At 46.4% G+C, this 17,420-nt stretch overlaps 1 protein-coding gene and 1 pseudogene across 2 annotated transcripts in view; both read right to left on the bottom strand.

The window, feature by feature from the left end:
• Positions 1 to 13,539, bottom strand: part of LOC134948632 (ficolin-2-like) — a 102,407-nt gene extending 88,868 nt beyond the window's left edge. For both annotated transcript variants that reach the window (XM_063936734.1, XM_063936733.1), the window contains exon 1: positions 13,431 to 13,539. In XM_063936734.1, the coding sequence (XP_063792804.1) occupies positions 13,431 to 13,512 (82 nt within the window). In that variant the 5' untranslated portion in view covers positions 13,513 to 13,539. The remainder of the gene's footprint in view (positions 1 to 13,430) is intronic.
• A 2,960-nt stretch (positions 13,540 to 16,499) lies between these two features.
• Positions 16,500 to 16,618, bottom strand: LOC134950140 (5S ribosomal RNA; annotated as a pseudogene).
• Between the last annotated feature and the right edge of the window lie 802 nt (positions 16,619 to 17,420).

Raw genomic sequence — 17,420 nt, forward strand, 5'->3', positions numbered from 1 at the left:
GGGATTTTCAATAATGTTTCATTTAATCGCCAGTTAGGTCGGGTTGCAGGAGTGTCGAGAAAATCGAATGTGGTGGTAATGATAGAGTGATCTGACCATGGGTTGGTAATGATGGATGAGCCGGATATATGTTTGGAGGCCAGGGTACCGCAGAAGAAGAGATCAATTCGGGAGTAAGATTGGTGTGGAATCGAAAAGAAAGTGTAGTCCTTGGTTGTGGGGTTGAGGGCCCGCCAAACAGCGAAGAGACCGGATTCCCGTACATGCCTGTTTAGAGATCGGGATGAAGTGTCGCGCCGTAAACGTGACTGATGGGAAGATTTATCTAGTTGGGTATCCGGGACGGTATTAAAATCTCCCCCTAATATTAAATAGCCTTTTCTAACTTTAGTCAGTGTGGAGAAGAAGGAGTTAAAGAAGGACGTTTGCCCAGAGTTAGGGGCGTAAACAGTGGTGATTGTGCATTCTAGGTGTCCAAGTTTTCCTGTTAATATAATAAAACACCAGTCCCTGTCCATGTGTGAGGAACATAGAGTAAATGGAGTCTTAGAGTTGATCATAATGTTTTGTTATGTTTTGATTGACTCGAAGAGTAATAAACTGTCGGGTAGCGTTTGGTAGTAAGGGTTGGGTGTGAATGGGCTTTAAAATGAGTTTCCTGAATGAATACTATTCACGCTTTGAGAGTTTGAAGAGAACGAAATAAAGAAGAACGTTTCTAAGGGGTGTTGAGGCACTTGACGTTCAGAGATGCCATCAACAGGGGCATCGTGAGGTGCAATTAAGGGGAGAAGGGAGAAGAGAAGATAAAAAAAGGGGGGGGAGAACAGGTGGGGGGTCCCGGCCCGTCAGAGGAAAGAGGCGAGTAAAAGATAGTCGACCAGGAGAGGGTGATAGAGAGGGGAGGGGTCCGTGCAAAAGTTCCTCACGACCAGCGAACAGGCACAGAAATTAGGACCGACTGGTCCAGAGTGGGGAAGTACCGGGTAATAACCGTACTCCCTCCAAGGAGATAAGGTGGAAAACAAGTGTGTTTACAGTTAAGAGTTCAGCGATGTGAACTCATGGATTATATAGAATGAGTGAGGGGTCATGTCCCTCCAGTGGTGGGATAATCAGTAAGTGAATTGACTATGGCCATAAGGTGAGGGTCATGGGAGAGGAGTGACATAAAATGAATGCAAAAACAGTAAAAGATAAACAATAACATTGGTTAAACATGTACAGATCCAACGAGACAGACCCGTTAACGGCAACCTTTACAACCATTCCTCAAATATATTGTCAAGGAAGTTGCCATACTCCCCAGTGAGGCGCACCGGGTCATACGCCAAAACATAACCAGTATGACCAGGACGCCTGCAGAAAAAGAAAAAAAATCAAGGCGAGACGGGGAGGATCCTGTAACTAATATGTGAAAATATGGATGCGCTAAGTATAGCGGAAAAACTAAGCAATGCTTAAAAAAGCGAATATCAGCAGGAGAATACAATGCTTAAAACACTAAGAACATATAAAAGGGAGACATATAACAGCTAGTACACGACATGTATAAAATGTTAACCGGTAGAGTGAGCCAGAGCATACAAAACTGGGTTATACGTAGGCTAGGGCATGTCTACCAAAAGAAAGTACAGACATCCGTAGATGCAAGAGTGGCTAGGTTGTCTGATGGTTGGAGGTTGTCGCTGGTGGTGAGTCGGAGTCCTCCAAGTGCGACAGAAAGTCTCTACCCTCTCTCGGGTCTCTAACAATGATTGTTTTTCCATTGAGGTCTATCAGTAGCTTGAAAGGGAACCCCCAACGGTATCGAATTCGGCGTACATGAAGCGCGGAAGTCAGATCTTTAAGCTCTCTCCTTTTGAGTAGCGTGGAGGGAGCCAAGTCCTGAAAAAATTGTAGTTTAGCATTTTCGAATAGTATATATGGCTTGTTCCCGGTTAGATTAAGAACCAGTTCCTTGTCCTTACAGTTAAGAAAACACAAAATAACATCTCTGGGGGGGTCATCGTCATGCGGTCTGGGTCGGAAAGCTCTGTGGGCTCTTTCCAAGGGTAGTTCTCGAGGCCCCAGGGTCGGAACGATGGTGGAGAACAGCTTGTGCAGGTACGTCTCGAGAGTCGCGGGAAGAATGGACTCTGGGATATTACGTATGCGAAGGTTATTTCTCCTTTCGCGATTCTCCAGATCCTTGTTTTTGTCACGTAATTCCGATATGTCCCGAATAAGATGGTCAAAGTCTCTGATGGTCTCGCTCTGTTTCTTGTGGAGAGTGTGCTGTCGGGATTCCAATTTGGAGGTTCTAGAGGACAGAGATGTTATATCCGATTTAATGGAAGCAACCACATTGTCCAGCTTGGACTCCAATGATTCCTTGAAGTCCATGATGAGCGATTTTAGAGCCAGAATGTCCTCCTTGGTTGATAGTGCGAGAGACGAGGATGAGTCCTCCTTATCCAACATCAAGAGGCTAGGTGAAGGGGGACCCAAGAGTGAGGATTGTTTGTCAGCCTTGTCGGCCCTGGTAAACTGGTGGGTTATGTCCGTCCCCGCTCGCTTTCTAGTGGCGGCGGTGGATTTAGACATAGTAGTGCCACAAAAGACTGGTAGAGTCGGGGTGGGTCAGATAAAGTACCAGAGCAGCACGCGTTGATGTGCAAGCGGGTTGGCCTGAGAGTGAACCACTGGAGGGCTGGGGTAAGGTGTGTTCAGTGGGACATGGGGCCCGTCGGCAGTGGTGTAAAAGGGGTGTCGCAGGTCACAGACTGGTTCATGTTGTTATGCGGCTGTGGTCAAAGTAGCATTAGACAAGACAGGAGAAACGGTCACCCCTGCATGTAAAATCAAGTGGTGGGTGTCGGGATGCCAGCCATATGAAGTGAGGAGGAGGGGATCTAGGGTGGGAGCAGAGGTCGTTGTGTGGCTCCCTTTTCGCCTCCGTACACTGCAGCCGTGCACTTAGCCCACAACAGTAGGGGACCGCAAGATCACAGCTGTGGTCCCCTTAATTACAGGGCCAGGTCACAGAGGGGCTATGAAGGAGTTGAGGAAGAGGGCACAAGGCTAGAGGTGTATGCAGGGGCTGCAGCACAGTCAGGTCTCACCTCAGGCTACCACAGCCACTTGCAGCGTCCTTCTCATCAGGGATCTCCAGCTGAGGCGGTCTGACAGCCAAGAGCAGTCCTGCACCACACAGGATGCAGGGAGGTCAAGATGGCCGCCGCCAGCGGGGATCCGGAGGCCGCCATCCTGGCAGCGCCAGGGAGATCAGCTGCGGGCAGACGCCGTCCTGCAAGCCCCTCAGTGAGAGCGCCCACAGCAGGTACGGGGGGGGGGGGGGAGGGGCGCGGCGAGCGGGTTCGAGATCCGGTGACCAGACGTCACGAGCGGGTGTCTCCGGCGGGTGGTGTAAATCGAGGCGCGGTCTTGGGGGAGCGGGTAGGCCGCAATCCGCGGGAGCCACAGGAATGCTCCCCGATTCCGCGGACCGTACCCGTTGGCGGCAGTAAGGTCCCCCTGAAGGAGTGGTGTGCTGGCAGCTCAGGTAGTGAGATTTATTGCCTGTAAAGTGGTTAAGTAGGAGAGCCCAGGGGATGTGCATCCACTCGTACAGGCAGTCAGGTCACGCCCCATATGCTGTGAAATTTTGAGGACTCCTACTAAGACAGTGAATTATCCCCAATATTTAACACTTGTTTTATATACAGACACAAACCTGTATTGTCAAACGTGGATTGCACACTTTTTATGAAATTTAAGTTTTATAAAATTAATCCAAGAGTGCCCCCAAACAAAAGAGTCTTCTTTCTCTCCCCTTTTATGCTTTCTCATATGTTATGAACAGTGTCGGACTGGGGCATGAAGGGCCCACCGGGGGAATGCAGTGGTAGGGGGCCATGTTTAGGGGTGTGGCCACTCTCCAAAGGGGGGGTGTCCAGCCTCAACAGAGGCTTGGCTAACCATTAGGGAGTGCATGGTCTGGGCCCCTTTATATTTATATAGTAAGCACTGCTAGTGCATGCATGATAATGTACCAGATTAATAACAGCAATGTACTGTAGAAAATACATCATAATCCTGTGCAGTATAAGGTAACACATGTAATGTAAAATTCAAGTGCACAGTCTGGAACCTTGATCCCTAGAGGGGAAGGTGAGACCCCCAGGCAGTGGGGCCCACCGGTGGTTTCCCCTGTACCCCTGTGGGCCAGTCCAACACTGGTTATGACTCTAGGGGAGCACCACCTCGTCCTCGGCAATTAGCTATCATGCAGGACAAACACAATTAATTGAAATTTACCGGTCAGATTCTTAGCTACACCAACTTAGTGTAATCACACTTGTGCACAGACCACTCCTTTTCATATACATAGATTGTGTAATGCTGCAAATACGGCTCAGAATCTCTGTGTTTGTTATGCACTCATTGCAACATCTGCTTTCATTTATTTGTACTAGCTGTGATGTGTCTTCACAATAGGTATGATTCAGATGTGGTTGGAAGCAGGGGCATAAGTTCATCCTAGTTGTCTGGAGGCAAGTTGCAGTTTGGTGCCCCCCCCTTAAATAAAAAAGGAAAAACAAATGTGTGTATGTGTGTGTGTGTGTGTGTGTATACAGGGGCGTATTAACAAAGGAGGAGGCCCATGTCCATCCTCCCCCATCTGGGTTCCTTCCTCTGTAGCCGGCACCCATTAGTGCAATAGAGTCTGAGCACTAGAGGGGCAGAGACTCTATTGCGCATGTGCAAATCTCCAGGGAAATGGCGCGGTGGCCATTTTCCCAGAGGTTTCCTTACTGCGCATGCATAAATCTCTGGAAGAATGTCCGCCACGTCATTTACCAGAGATTTGGTGAGAGATGCTACCGCCGGCAGGGGTCTCCAGAGAGGTGAGTATTTAAAAATGGGTGCAGTGTGTGCGCTGTGGACCCCCCTGAACCCCGGAGGCCCACACCGTACACACACACTGTATCCATTATAGATATGCCAATGTGTATATATATATATACTAGCTGAATACCCGTGGTTCGCTATGGGAGGAGGATGGTAAATAGTTGCTTGTTAATTTGCGTTGGTTGGAGATCTAGTATATAGGCATATCTTGCTTCCCTGACTCACTTTGTATAGTGGCCGGACCCCTTTTTGGTCCCCCAAGGGACCCTGCTCTTCCCACTATACAACTCTCAGTCTGTGGCTTCTTGCTGCCTCCATTCCTTTCCTCACATCATGTCATTGCCCATGTGAAATGATCGATTTATTTACAGTTTCTTATATAGCGCAGCACATTATGTATCTCCTGATATACTCTGTGCTGCTGGGGGACCCTGCTACTTCCACTATATAACTCTCAGTGTGTGGGTTTGTACTATCTCCATTCCCCTCCTGACATCATGTCACTGCCCCTGTCACATGCAGCACTGTCCTGCCTGATATATCATGCATCTCCTAATCTACTCTGTGTTGCTGGAGACCCTGCTCCTCCCACTATATGACTCTCAGCGTGTGGCTTCCTGATACCTCCATTCCCCTCCTGACATCATGTCACTACCATTGTCACATGAGCCCTGTCGTCACCGACATATCATGCATGTCCTGATATAGTCTGTGCTGCTGGCCCACCCCTACGGGTGTCTTACCCCCGCAGTGTTTGTTCCCAGATTGTAAGTCATATGTGTACCAAGTTTGGTGTAAATTGCACCAGGCATTCCAGAGTTATGCTGTCTGATGAAATACTCTGTGCTGCTGCCTCACCCCTAGGGGTGCTAGGGGTGTCTTACCCACACAATGGGGGTAATTCCAAGTTGATCGCAGCAGGAAATTTTTTAGCAGTTGGGCAAAACCATGTGCACTGCAGGGGGGACAGATATAACATGTGCAGAGATTTGGGTGTGGTGAGTTCAATCTGCAATCTAAATTGCAGTGTAAAAATAAAGCAGCCAGTATTTACCCTGCACAGAAACAAAATAACCCACCCAAATCTAACTCTCTCTGCAAATGTTATATCTGACCCCCTGCAGTGCACATGGTTTTGCCCAACTGCTAAAAAAAATGTCCTGCTGCGATCAACTTGGAATTACCCCCAATGTTTGTTCCCAGATTGTAAGTCATATGTGTACCAAGTTTGGTGTAAATTGCTCCAGGTCTTCTAGAGTTATGCTGTCTACTGAAATACTCTGTGCTGCTGACACACTCCTAGGGGTGTCTTACCCCCCCCCCACAGTCTACTGAAATACTCTGTGCTGCTGTCCAACCCCTAGGGTGCTAGGGGTGTCTTACCCCCACAGTGTTTGTTCCCAGATTGTAAGTCATATGTGTACCAAGTGTGATGTAAATTGGTCCAGGCATTCTGGAGTTATTTTATATATAATATTAATACTGCGCTATGAATATGTGTAGCAGCTCCATTAAAATTGTGACCATTTAAATTGTTAAAATGGAGCGCTTGTATAAACTAAACGCACATACCTGTAAAAAAAAAAGAATTTTTTTATATTATAATGTTACAGCTCTTTTTTGAAAAAGTGCAGGAGGTGGGAATTGATGGTTTTAATAGTTAAGTGTCCGTCAAAATATGCAAGATCACTTTCCCTATTTTTCCCTACCTTGAGTGCCGGGTTTAGATGGTTGTAAAGCTGGGCAGCCTGTACGGCTGTGGTGAGCACAATTAGCGGCTGCGGCTTGCGGCTCCCGTTCTCTGTAAGCTCCGGCTGGTGATGGAAGCTATACAGCCTGTACGGCTGTGGTGAGCGCAATTAGCGGCTGCGGCTGGCGGCTCCCGTTCTTTGACAGCTCCGGCTTACACTCCTCCGTGCGGCTCACGGCTTTTTGAAGTGCTGGTGTTCTGAACCTTTTATAGAGTTCCTCCCAATCTCCTGCTGTGTCCGTATCCAACGCGTTTCGGGCTATCCACCCTTTTACGTACGTACATACAGTGCCTTGTTAAAGTATTCACCCCCCCTTGGCTTTTTACCTATTTTGTTACATTACAATCTGTAATTTAATTTATTATTTTTTATCTGAATTTTATGTGATGGATCTGCACAAAATAGTCTAAGTTGGTGAAGTGAAATGAGAAAAATGTATATAAAAAATAATTTTTATAAATAAAAATTTGAAAATTGGCATGTGAATATGTATTCACCCCCTATTCATGGAAATCCAGTGCTGGGTTTTATCCAGGCACTGTATTTCCATCCTTGTTATCTGTTGATAAAGAACTACTTTGGAAGTTGAATTTAAACCAGATAAAACTCAGAATATCTTCTCTGTGAGATTGTACAGATGCCATATGTATATTTTATGTACACAATAAAAACACAAATAGATTTTTAATAAAGTTGTTTTGGGTTCAATACGGCTGGCCGGCGGTCGGGCTACCGGCGACCAGCATCCCGGCGCCGGGAGGCCGACCGCCGGCTTACCGACAGCGTGGCGAGCGCAAATGAGCCCCTTGCGGGCTCGCTGCGCTCGCCGCGCTACGCGCGCCACACTATTTTATTCTCCCTCTATGGGGGTCGTGGACCCCCACGAGGGAAAATAAGTGTTGGTATGCCGGCTGTCGGGCTCCCGGCGCCGGTATACTGAGCGCCGGGAGCCCGACCGCCGGCATACAGAAGACCACCCGTTGTTTTTATGTTACTCATAAATCAATGTGATGAACAGTACTAGAGATTAGCACCCTCAGATCTATACGTCTGTTGTTATTCTTGAACCTCATCTAACAGGAGGCTCTTCTAGAGGTGCTGCTTATACATTTTTCACATAGCGCTATAGGGTACCTTGTATTATATATATATATATATATATATATATATATAGCATGGGAAGCAGAGGCACTCAAAAGTCTGATGAAGCAAATGTATAGCCTTTATTACGGTCCTACGCCGTTTCGGGGTAGGACCGTAATAAAGGCTATACATTTGCTTCATCAGACTGTTGAGTGCCTCTGCTTCCCATGCTATACAAAGGACTCCACACATCCTCAGATGGCACCACAGCAAGTAATCCTTCCCCATAAGGAGTGCCGAGCCTGACCGCTGCATATATATATATATATATATATATATATATACACTGTTCAAAAAAATAAAGGGAACACTAAAATAACACATCCTAGATCTGAATGAATGAAATATTCTTATTAAATACTTTGTTCTTTACATAGTTGAATGTGCTGACAACAAAATCACACAAAAATTATCAATGGAAATCAAATTTATTAACCCATGGAGGTCTGGATTTGGAGTCACACTCAAAATTAAAGTGGAAAAACACACTACAGGCTGATCCAACTTTGATGTAATGTCCTTAAAACACGTCAAAATGAGGCTCAGTAGTGTGTGTGGCCTCCACGTGCCTGTATGACCTCCCTACAATGCCTGGGCATGCTCCTGATGAGGTGGCGGATGGTCTCCTGATGGATCTCCTCCCAGACCTGGACTAAAGCATCCGCCAACTCCTGGACAGTCTGTGGTGCAACGTGGCATTGGTGGATGGAGCGAGACATGATGTCCCAGATGTGCTCAATTGGATTCAGGTCTGGGGAACGGGCGGGCCAGTCCATAGCATCAATGCCTTCGTCTTGCAGGAACTGCTGACACACTCCAGCCACATGAGGGTCTAGCATTGTCTTGCATTAGGAGGAACCCAGGGCCAACCGCACTAGCATATGGTCTCACAAGGGGTCTGAGGATCTCATCTCGGTACGTAATGGCAGTCAGGCTACCTCTGGCGAGCACATGGAGGGCTGTGCGGCCCCCCAAAGAAATGCCACCTCACACCATTACTGACCCACTGCCAAACCGGTCATGCTGGAGGATGTTGCAGGCAGCAGAACGTTTCCCTTGGCGTCTCCAGACTCTGTCACGTCTGTCACATGTGCTCAGTGAGAACCTGCTTTAATCTATGAAGAGCACAGGGCGCCAGTGGCGAATTTGCCAATCTTGGTGTTCTCTGGCAAATGCCAAATGTCCTGCACGGTGTTGGGCTGTAAGCACAACCCCCACCTGTGGACGTCGGATTCTCATACCACCCTCATGGAGTCTGTTTCTGATCGTTTGAGTAGACACATGCACAAAGGCGGAGGTAGCGGTCCTGCTGCTGGGTTGTTGCCCTCCTAAGGCCTCCTCCACATCTCCTGATGTACTGGCCTGTCTCCTGGTAGCGCCTCCATGCTCTGGACACTACGCTGACAGACACAGCAAACCTTCTTGCCACAGCTCGCATTGATGTGCCATCCTGGATGAGCTGCACTACCTGAGCCACTTGTGTGGGTTGTAGACTCCGTCTCATGCTACCACTAGAGTGAAAGCACCACCAGCTTTCAAAAGTAACCAAAACATCAGCCAGAAAGCATAGGAGCTGAGAAGTGGTCTGTGGTCACCACCTGCAGAACAACTCCTTTATTGGGGGTGTCTTGCTAATTGCCTATAATTTCCACCTGTTGTCTATTCCATTTGCACAACAGCATGTGAAATTGATTGTCAATCAGTGTTGCTTCCTAAGTGGACAGTTTGACTTCACAGAAGTGTGATTGACTTTGAGTTACAATGTGTTGCTTAAGTGTTCCCTTTATTTTTTTGAGCAGTGTATATATATATATATATATATATATATATATAAATATAAAAACATGATTTACAGAATTATATAGAAACCACTCTCAGACGGTCTACAGGGACCAGAGCCTGCAGTGAATTGCCAGTGCTCCAGCTGCGCTTTGTGACAAAGGGCAGTGGGTAAGGGTCAGACGCGCGAGATTCAGCCATCTGCAGCATGCATATTCAGCGCTCACCGGTGGTCCCATCTCATGGTCCAACAGCAGCGGTGTGTGCACCATCGCTTCTTGCAGTGCAGGCTGATCGGTACCAGTCGGAGCCTTCCTGTCCCCTATTGCAGATGTTAGCAGGGCTCCTGGGACAGAGCCGGTTAACTCTGCAGCAGTAGTGGGTGCGCAGCAGAGCTCCATTGAAAGAGCAGCTGTTACACTTGGATCCTGCTGTGAACCACATAGGAGCTACTGTACATGCAGCTGTCCCTTCAGGGTTTGGAGCCCGGAGGCAGACATCTTCATTGCCTCTGGGAATTATGCCCCTGGTTGGAAATACTATTGCTGCTGCTTACATGAAGCAGCAGGGATAGCGCTAATATGTTAATGCAGCAGGAGCCATCTGATATAAGCAGACGCCTCCAGCAGCAGCTCCTACCTTTTTTTGCCCAGGGGCTGCCTGGGCTGCAGACTCTACCGTCTGTCATATGCATGTGCAGAAATATATTCAGGCTCGGGGAAGTAATGAGGAAAAGGAAGGTGGATAGGACGCGCATATGCAGCTGCAGTAGATCAGCTTCTTGGGCTGCACAGTCTGTAGCCCATAGAAGCAAAACACGGCCGGCAAATCAGCACAGTGAGGGGTCCTCCGGACTGTCAGTACCACAGTGGGAGGCTTTTTCTCCCATGAGACTGCTTGCCATTTGTGAGATTAGCAGGCATGGCTTCCAATAAGAAGCCACTGCACAGTTAACTCCTTCTCACCGGGCACACAGGGAGACTCTCCTGCTCCCTGCTGTGCCTGCCTGAGCCTGCATTAGCTAATCAGCGAGTGGAGAGGATGGGAGGTTGCAGGAGCCGAGATCAGGACCAGAGCTCATTGGGGAACAGTGGCAATTCTTTTACGTGGGGGCTGCAGTCCTGCAGCCCCTAGGTAAAATCTGCCACTGGACACCTCCTGCTGCAACACCGGCCGGCTGCCTGACCTATGGTGTTGTGCAAGCCGGACCCCACATATCCGACGAAGAGGCCAGTAAACGTCAGTCTTCCAACAGGGATCACGGCCTCAGCACTCCCCCAACACAGAGGTGACACGTTTCCATTTTGAGAAAACAAATGGCCGTCGCCACCTCTTCCCAATCCCCAAATGGCAGCATTCTGTCAATCAATGACAGTCTGCAGCCAATCTGCTTCTGACATCTCCGACCCATACTGCACATACACAGGTCTGGCGCAGCGCAAAGTACCGAACGTCGGTACTTTGCAGGATGAGCCACACTACCGTCGGGACCTGAATCAGGTCATACTTTCACTACTGACATGGATTGAAGGTTTCTGCCAATAATGACGCGTTTGACTTTCATATGCTACCAGTATTAGGTCATTGGCGATCCCTGTCAGCTTCCTCATTATGTTTACCCAGTGATAAATGTATTAAATGTAGACAGTTGTGTTAAGAAAAACATGACACAAAAAGCTACATACCAATTACTAGTACAAATAAGGGGAAGCATTAACACGCAATTAGGTGGGATCCTGGCAGTCAGAACACCGACACCAGAATCCTGACGGGTGTGGTTCATCAAATCGACAGTATCTAGGTCGACAATGTTTAGGTCGACCACTATAGGTCGACAGTCACTAGGTCGACATGGATGGAAGGTCGACAGGGTTTCTAGGTCGGCATGTGCTAGGTCGACAGGTCTAAAGGTCGACATGAGGATTTTTTTTTTTTTTTTTGTCGTTTTCTTCGTAGAGTAACCGGGATCCCAAATTAGTGCACCGCGTCCGCTCGCCATGCTTTCCGCTACTGCTTCGCTCGGCACAGATTACCGTTCCAATCGTAGTCCACGTGGATCGTTAAGTATGAAAAAATAAAAAAAATAAAAAATGTGAAAAACTCATGTCGACCTTTAGACCTGTCGACCTAGAAACCCTGTTGACCTTCCATCCATGTCGACCTAGTGACTGTCGACCTATAGTGGTCGACCTAAACATTGTCGACCTAGATACTGTCGATCTTCAGACCGGATCCCAATCCTGACACCCATCAAAATGGAAACTCTGAAATCCCAACAGGGTCATGAAACCGACGCTGGAATCCCAACATGTAAGTATAGCGGACGGGTTAGTGTTAGGGCCGGTGGAGGGGGGCTAGGGTTAGGCTGCCGGGAGGAGGGGTTAGGGCTGGGGAGAGGTTAGGTTTAGGCGCCTCCTGGGGTGGGGGGATGGAGGGTGTTAGGGATAGGCTGTCAAAGGAGGTGGGGGGGGGGGTTAGGGTTAGGCTGTGGGGAGGGTCAGGATTAGGCTGCAGGGAAGGTGGGGTTAGGTTTAGGCACCATCGGGGGGTGGTTAAGCTTAGGTACTAAGCTGGGAGGTTAGAGTTAGGCTATGGGAGTGGAGGGTTAGGGGAGAGGGGGGAACATACTTACATCACACTTAGGATTTCACACTTTGGGATTCTGGCGTCAGTATTGTGACTGCCGGCATCCCTTCCGGCGGTCAATCATACTGATCCCCAAAAATGTAAGTGCCATTGGAAGCAAGTGGATTTATGTTACATTGTAATATTGGAAAGGCATGACATTAACACAGTACGAAGCCTCAGGAAGCAGATTTGTGGGGACAACATAAATGTTGAGAATTAATTCAACATACAGACCAATTCACTACAATATATAAAACTCATGCAAATGTTTCATTTATGTAAGGGATATCTAAAAAGCTGAATTTGAGATGCAGTCCCAGGCAGGAGAATGAGCCGGAACACCCATGACCGAACACCCCATCTCCCTAAAAGGGGGACACAGGATTTCTATTTATCAGAATAATGAGGATTTCAGTTAGACAACTAATCTGGTTCTTAGGATTGTAAGCGTGTTATGAATCCTATGCTACTGTATAGTTCTACAGGTAGGGAAACAGTCAAACTGCAGACAGAATACATAAAAGTCTAAAAGCTGTAAATCTGCTGCCGCGCTTTTTAGTAAGTGCGCATTATAGTTTGTTACTGACAGTATACATTATGTACAGTCTAAAGCTTGGTTGCAGAATACATTATGTACAGTATATTTTGCAGGCAAGCTCTGTTGTGTGACTGCCAGGTTGGCAGGGCATGCTGTGACTTATGGTTTCACAGTTGCCAGAAAACTACTGTATGCCTGTAGCTCTTCCTTATTCACAAATGATCAATCTGTATAATTTATTATGTATGATAAATATACCGGATTGTTATATAATGTACCCCCAGTTGTACAGTATGTTGCAGTCACTTAAAGATTTCATAACGGAACCTTTTTAAAGTAATGTAACATTACTGCCCTACAAATACAAGTCATTTTACATCCCTGCTCTGGAAATGCAAGCATGTATCTTACAGGGTATTTTTATTATATTATGTTATTTGTATATTATATTATTTATTACACAGCAGCCAACCATCCATAACTGTGGTACTGTTATAGCTGGGTAAAAAATTCTAAATCTATTTGTTGAGCTCCATTGTCTCTCTTTTTGTAAAATATTATTGCAAAATATGTTACTTGTTGCCTTACTTACCCTGTTTTGTACCTTTATCATGTTCAGTGCTGGGGAAAATTGTGGCACCTTCTAAATAAATGTTAATAATAATAATAATAATAATAATAATAATATACTGTATTACCTGGGCATGCATTGTCAGTGTAACCAGGCTTGGTCACCATCCAGAGTATGACAAGTGCTGATGTCCACATTGCTTCGTTCATGTCTGGTCTCTGGTTTTCTGAAGCAATTGTGGTTTATGATGGAAAATGATGCAGCTTTTAAAGAATTTTGGACATTTGACCTTTTTAGACACACCATCATTCTCCACTATCTCCAAGCCCTTCCTAGTAGAAAAATGCAGTTTTGTTGCGAAAGAGTCATCTTACCAGCCAAGACAGGATGGATTAAAAAAGAATTACCTGTAACCAGAAAGATGGAGTATTGCCAGCTGGCTACAATCCACTCCTCCCCCACTACTGTCTGTGATTAACCTGGATGGATGAGTAGAATATAGTGCATATCCATGCAGCTTGTGGAAAGCGCAGAGGAAACCTGTACTGCATACTTGCCTACCTGACCCTCTCCATGAGGGAGAAAATGCTCTGTTCCTGGACTTTCCTGGTAATGTATGGTTGCCTACACCTGTGGTGAAACACCTTTCTTATCAATTAACTAGCTCACCACAGGTGATGGCAATCATACATTACCAGGAAAGTCCAGGAGCAGAGCATTTTCTCCCTCATGGAGAGGGTCAGGTAGGCAAGTATGCTGTACTGTACAGTAAATTAGGTTGGAGGACCACTTTTCAGTAGGAGTAATCTGTGAGTCTCATAAACTTCACATCAGCAATACTTCTGTTATACCCTGCATGCCGCGGGGTGTCACTGACCAAGCCTGTCGCTGGTGACTGACACTACGACTCCCACTGGGCCTAGGGACGGCTGAAGCAAGGGAGAAATACCAGAGAAAGGCCTGAAAGGCAGAGAGTTGAGCTGAGTTTGGTGTGTGTTGTGAGAGGAAGGGAAGTGGAACTCTAAACAGGATAGACAGTGTGGTAGGCCTGTAATTTACCGTGACATATACACGGTCGAGTCACATTATTATGACCACCTCCTACATTTGACGTCATCAGCTTGTAGCCCATGAAGTACGTCACATGTCACGTGCTGGCTTGGTGGGTATATAAGTATATATGTGTGATAGGTCGTCTGTACACATCACTCATTGCTGTCATGGGTAAAAAGGTCGATTTATCCGAGTTGCAATAAAGGATGATTATTGGCTTTCGGGCCAAAAGGTGGCAGTATTTCTGACACAGCGCAGTTTGTGAACTGTTCGGGTGCTGCTGTGGTGAAGGTGTATCGTGACTGGACAAATGGCACCATTGCGAATAACCAACATGGAAACTGCGAAGCACCACGTGCCATTGATGAGAGAGGTGAACGTCGGCTGTGAAGGTGTGTGAGGGCCAACAACATGCTACAGTAGAGCAGATCACTGTCACAATAAAACTCGACCGTATATATATATATATATATATATATATATATAAAATCATGGGTCTGACACTTAGGGACTGACATCTACCAAAGGTCTGACACTGATGGACTATTATGGGACTCTCACAAAGGTTCTATCATGGCTCTGGTACTGAGAGACTACCATGGATTTGGCACTGAGGGACTACTATGGGACTGGCGCCGATGGACTATTATGGGACAAGGGTTCTACAATGGGCCTTGTACAAAAGTACTACCATGGGTATGGCATTGAGAGACTACTGTGTGTTTGGCACTAAGGGACTATTATGGGCCTGGCACAAGGGTACTACCATGGGTATGGCACAAGGGTACTACATTTGGGCTGGCAAGGACTACCAGGTGCTTGGAAAGCAATGTACAGTATAAATGTTGTAGGCTTACAAACAATGATGTTTGAGTGTAAATAAATGGGTAAAAAAAAGACCAGTGCAACAAAAAAAAATACATTCAGTTTTTATCTAATATTGGAGAATGGTTTCAACATATACTGTGATCAAAAATGTTTGGTAAATAGGCAGGGCCGGCGCTACCATTAGGCAGCTTTAGGCCGCTGCCTATGAGCGCTGGCCACTGGAGGGCGGCACGCCCCTCCATCCTGAATTAGTTTTACCTAAAATCTTCATGTGCAGGCAGGGCTGGCTAGCGGCGGCCGCAGTGCGGGTCTAACCAGCCGCAGCCGCCACAATCAGTCACCCCTGGCCAGTGTGAGCTGCGTCTGCCGCACCCCCTCTGCTGATGGACCCCGGCAACAAGCAGGAGCAGCAGCGCGATGCTGCTGTGTCCTAAATACGGACAGGCAGCAGCAGCATTCTCTCCTTCCTCCCCCTGCAGCCGTAGACAGGGAGGTCCGATCGCTGCCCCCGGCCTTCCATGCTCCTTCAATTGTCGCCATTTGCCACCAACTGTTGGCCGCCCCCCTGCTCCTGGCACCCTTAAGTTGTATTGGGTGGGTTTTTTTTTAGGAATCTGCACTGGTCCTGATTGTACAATAATTGTCATTCAATTGTTATATAACATATATGACATATACGGCAAATGTAATAAGACCAACATAAAGCTACCGACTTCGCCTAATGAGGCTTTTGAAGTAGATCAGGGTTGGTGGTGCTCCCAGACATTAGTTCAAAAAACAAACTGGTAAGGGATTGTTTTGCAAAGAAGCAAAAAAGAAGAGGACTATAATGTCTCTCAGGGGCACACTTAATTTCTATAGATTGATAGAAAAATGAAAAAAATAGATGAGAGATTGTAGTAAATATGTAGCATTAGATAAAACTTAACTTTTAATGGTATTAACAGACGAAAAAATTGTAAAATTATAGCTGTGTGTCAGCAGTATAAATTAAAACAAGTATTAAACAAAATTGTAGTGACGATGAAGTGAAGTGTGTGACTCACTTATGTAAAGAGGGTGACAGAAAGATAACTGTAAACCCACTGATTTGTAAGCGAGTATTTAATGTTAGACGTTTGTCAGAAGCGAAAATATAATGTTCCTGTTATCTCTATGAAATTATGATAGTAAATACACTTGTATAATCATAAAAGAGATAATAGGAAACCGGCTTGTATGGATCTGGACTCCTATAAATAGGGTCAGCTGGGGTAAATGCATGAAAAGATTAAATAGGTTGAAATATGCTGATCAGCGGAGGGTATATTCCTTAATGCTACAGTACCCGGTATTCCCAGAGGGTCACCCTTTCTGGTACTGACCAGGCCCAATGCTGCTTGGCTTCCAAGATCAGGCGAGATCGGGCATGTCCAGCATGGTATGACTGTAGGAAGTCAAGAAAATACCTATCAGCATAGGCAGTGGCCGATATTGAGGCCAATTAATAAAATATGGTCCGAAGGCTAAACATTGGTGTGGGAAAAGGTGACAGTAATACACCTGCGCTGTATAATACAAAGCATGTGGACTAGAAAATTCCAGCACACGGATTGCCTGGACGGTCAACCATAAATCGATGGTTAGCCAAGAGTTGCTGACAGGTACAGTAATAATCACTTAGTGAGTATAATGCAAAAAAGAGGCTAATTCATAACCGCAACTCATAATTTTGCATAGAAAATTAGTATGATGACTAACAAAAATTCATATGGATTACAGTGCAAGAGCTGCCAAGGCAGCTATCCAATGGTTCTATAATTTCACATGGAATAGTACAACGGCTGATCATATAGAAGATAAGCTGAAGGCTGCATAAGCCTGAGGCCATATAAGAGATCCACTTTTTGTGATTGGTTGTTAAATGACTAAGCAGTTGCTAGGCAGATCAGTTTTCCCTTTTGGTTTTTTCCTATTGGATTGGAAGGTTGTGCATCAAGCTTAATAGGAGGGTCTTAGGATAGTATATAGGTGGGGGCCATTTTCCTAGACTTCCTCTTGCCATTCATTTTATGGCCCAGGAAGGATAAGTATATCCAATACTCTTATATTTGTTCCCTGGTGGTTTCATCACGTTTTATTTGTCCTCCCTGTCATGCTGGGGTTCTGCGGGTTTATATTTCTGCTCCTCTCACCCTGCTGCCTCTTACACGCCGTGCCTCTCCCCCCTCCCGCCGCCTAGTAGAGGCCGTGGACA

This window comes from Pseudophryne corroboree, chromosome 8 (genome assembly GCF_028390025.1).
Source record: "Pseudophryne corroboree isolate aPseCor3 chromosome 8, aPseCor3.hap2, whole genome shotgun sequence".
NCBI classification, from domain to species: Eukaryota; Metazoa; Chordata; class Amphibia; order Anura; family Myobatrachidae; genus Pseudophryne; species Pseudophryne corroboree.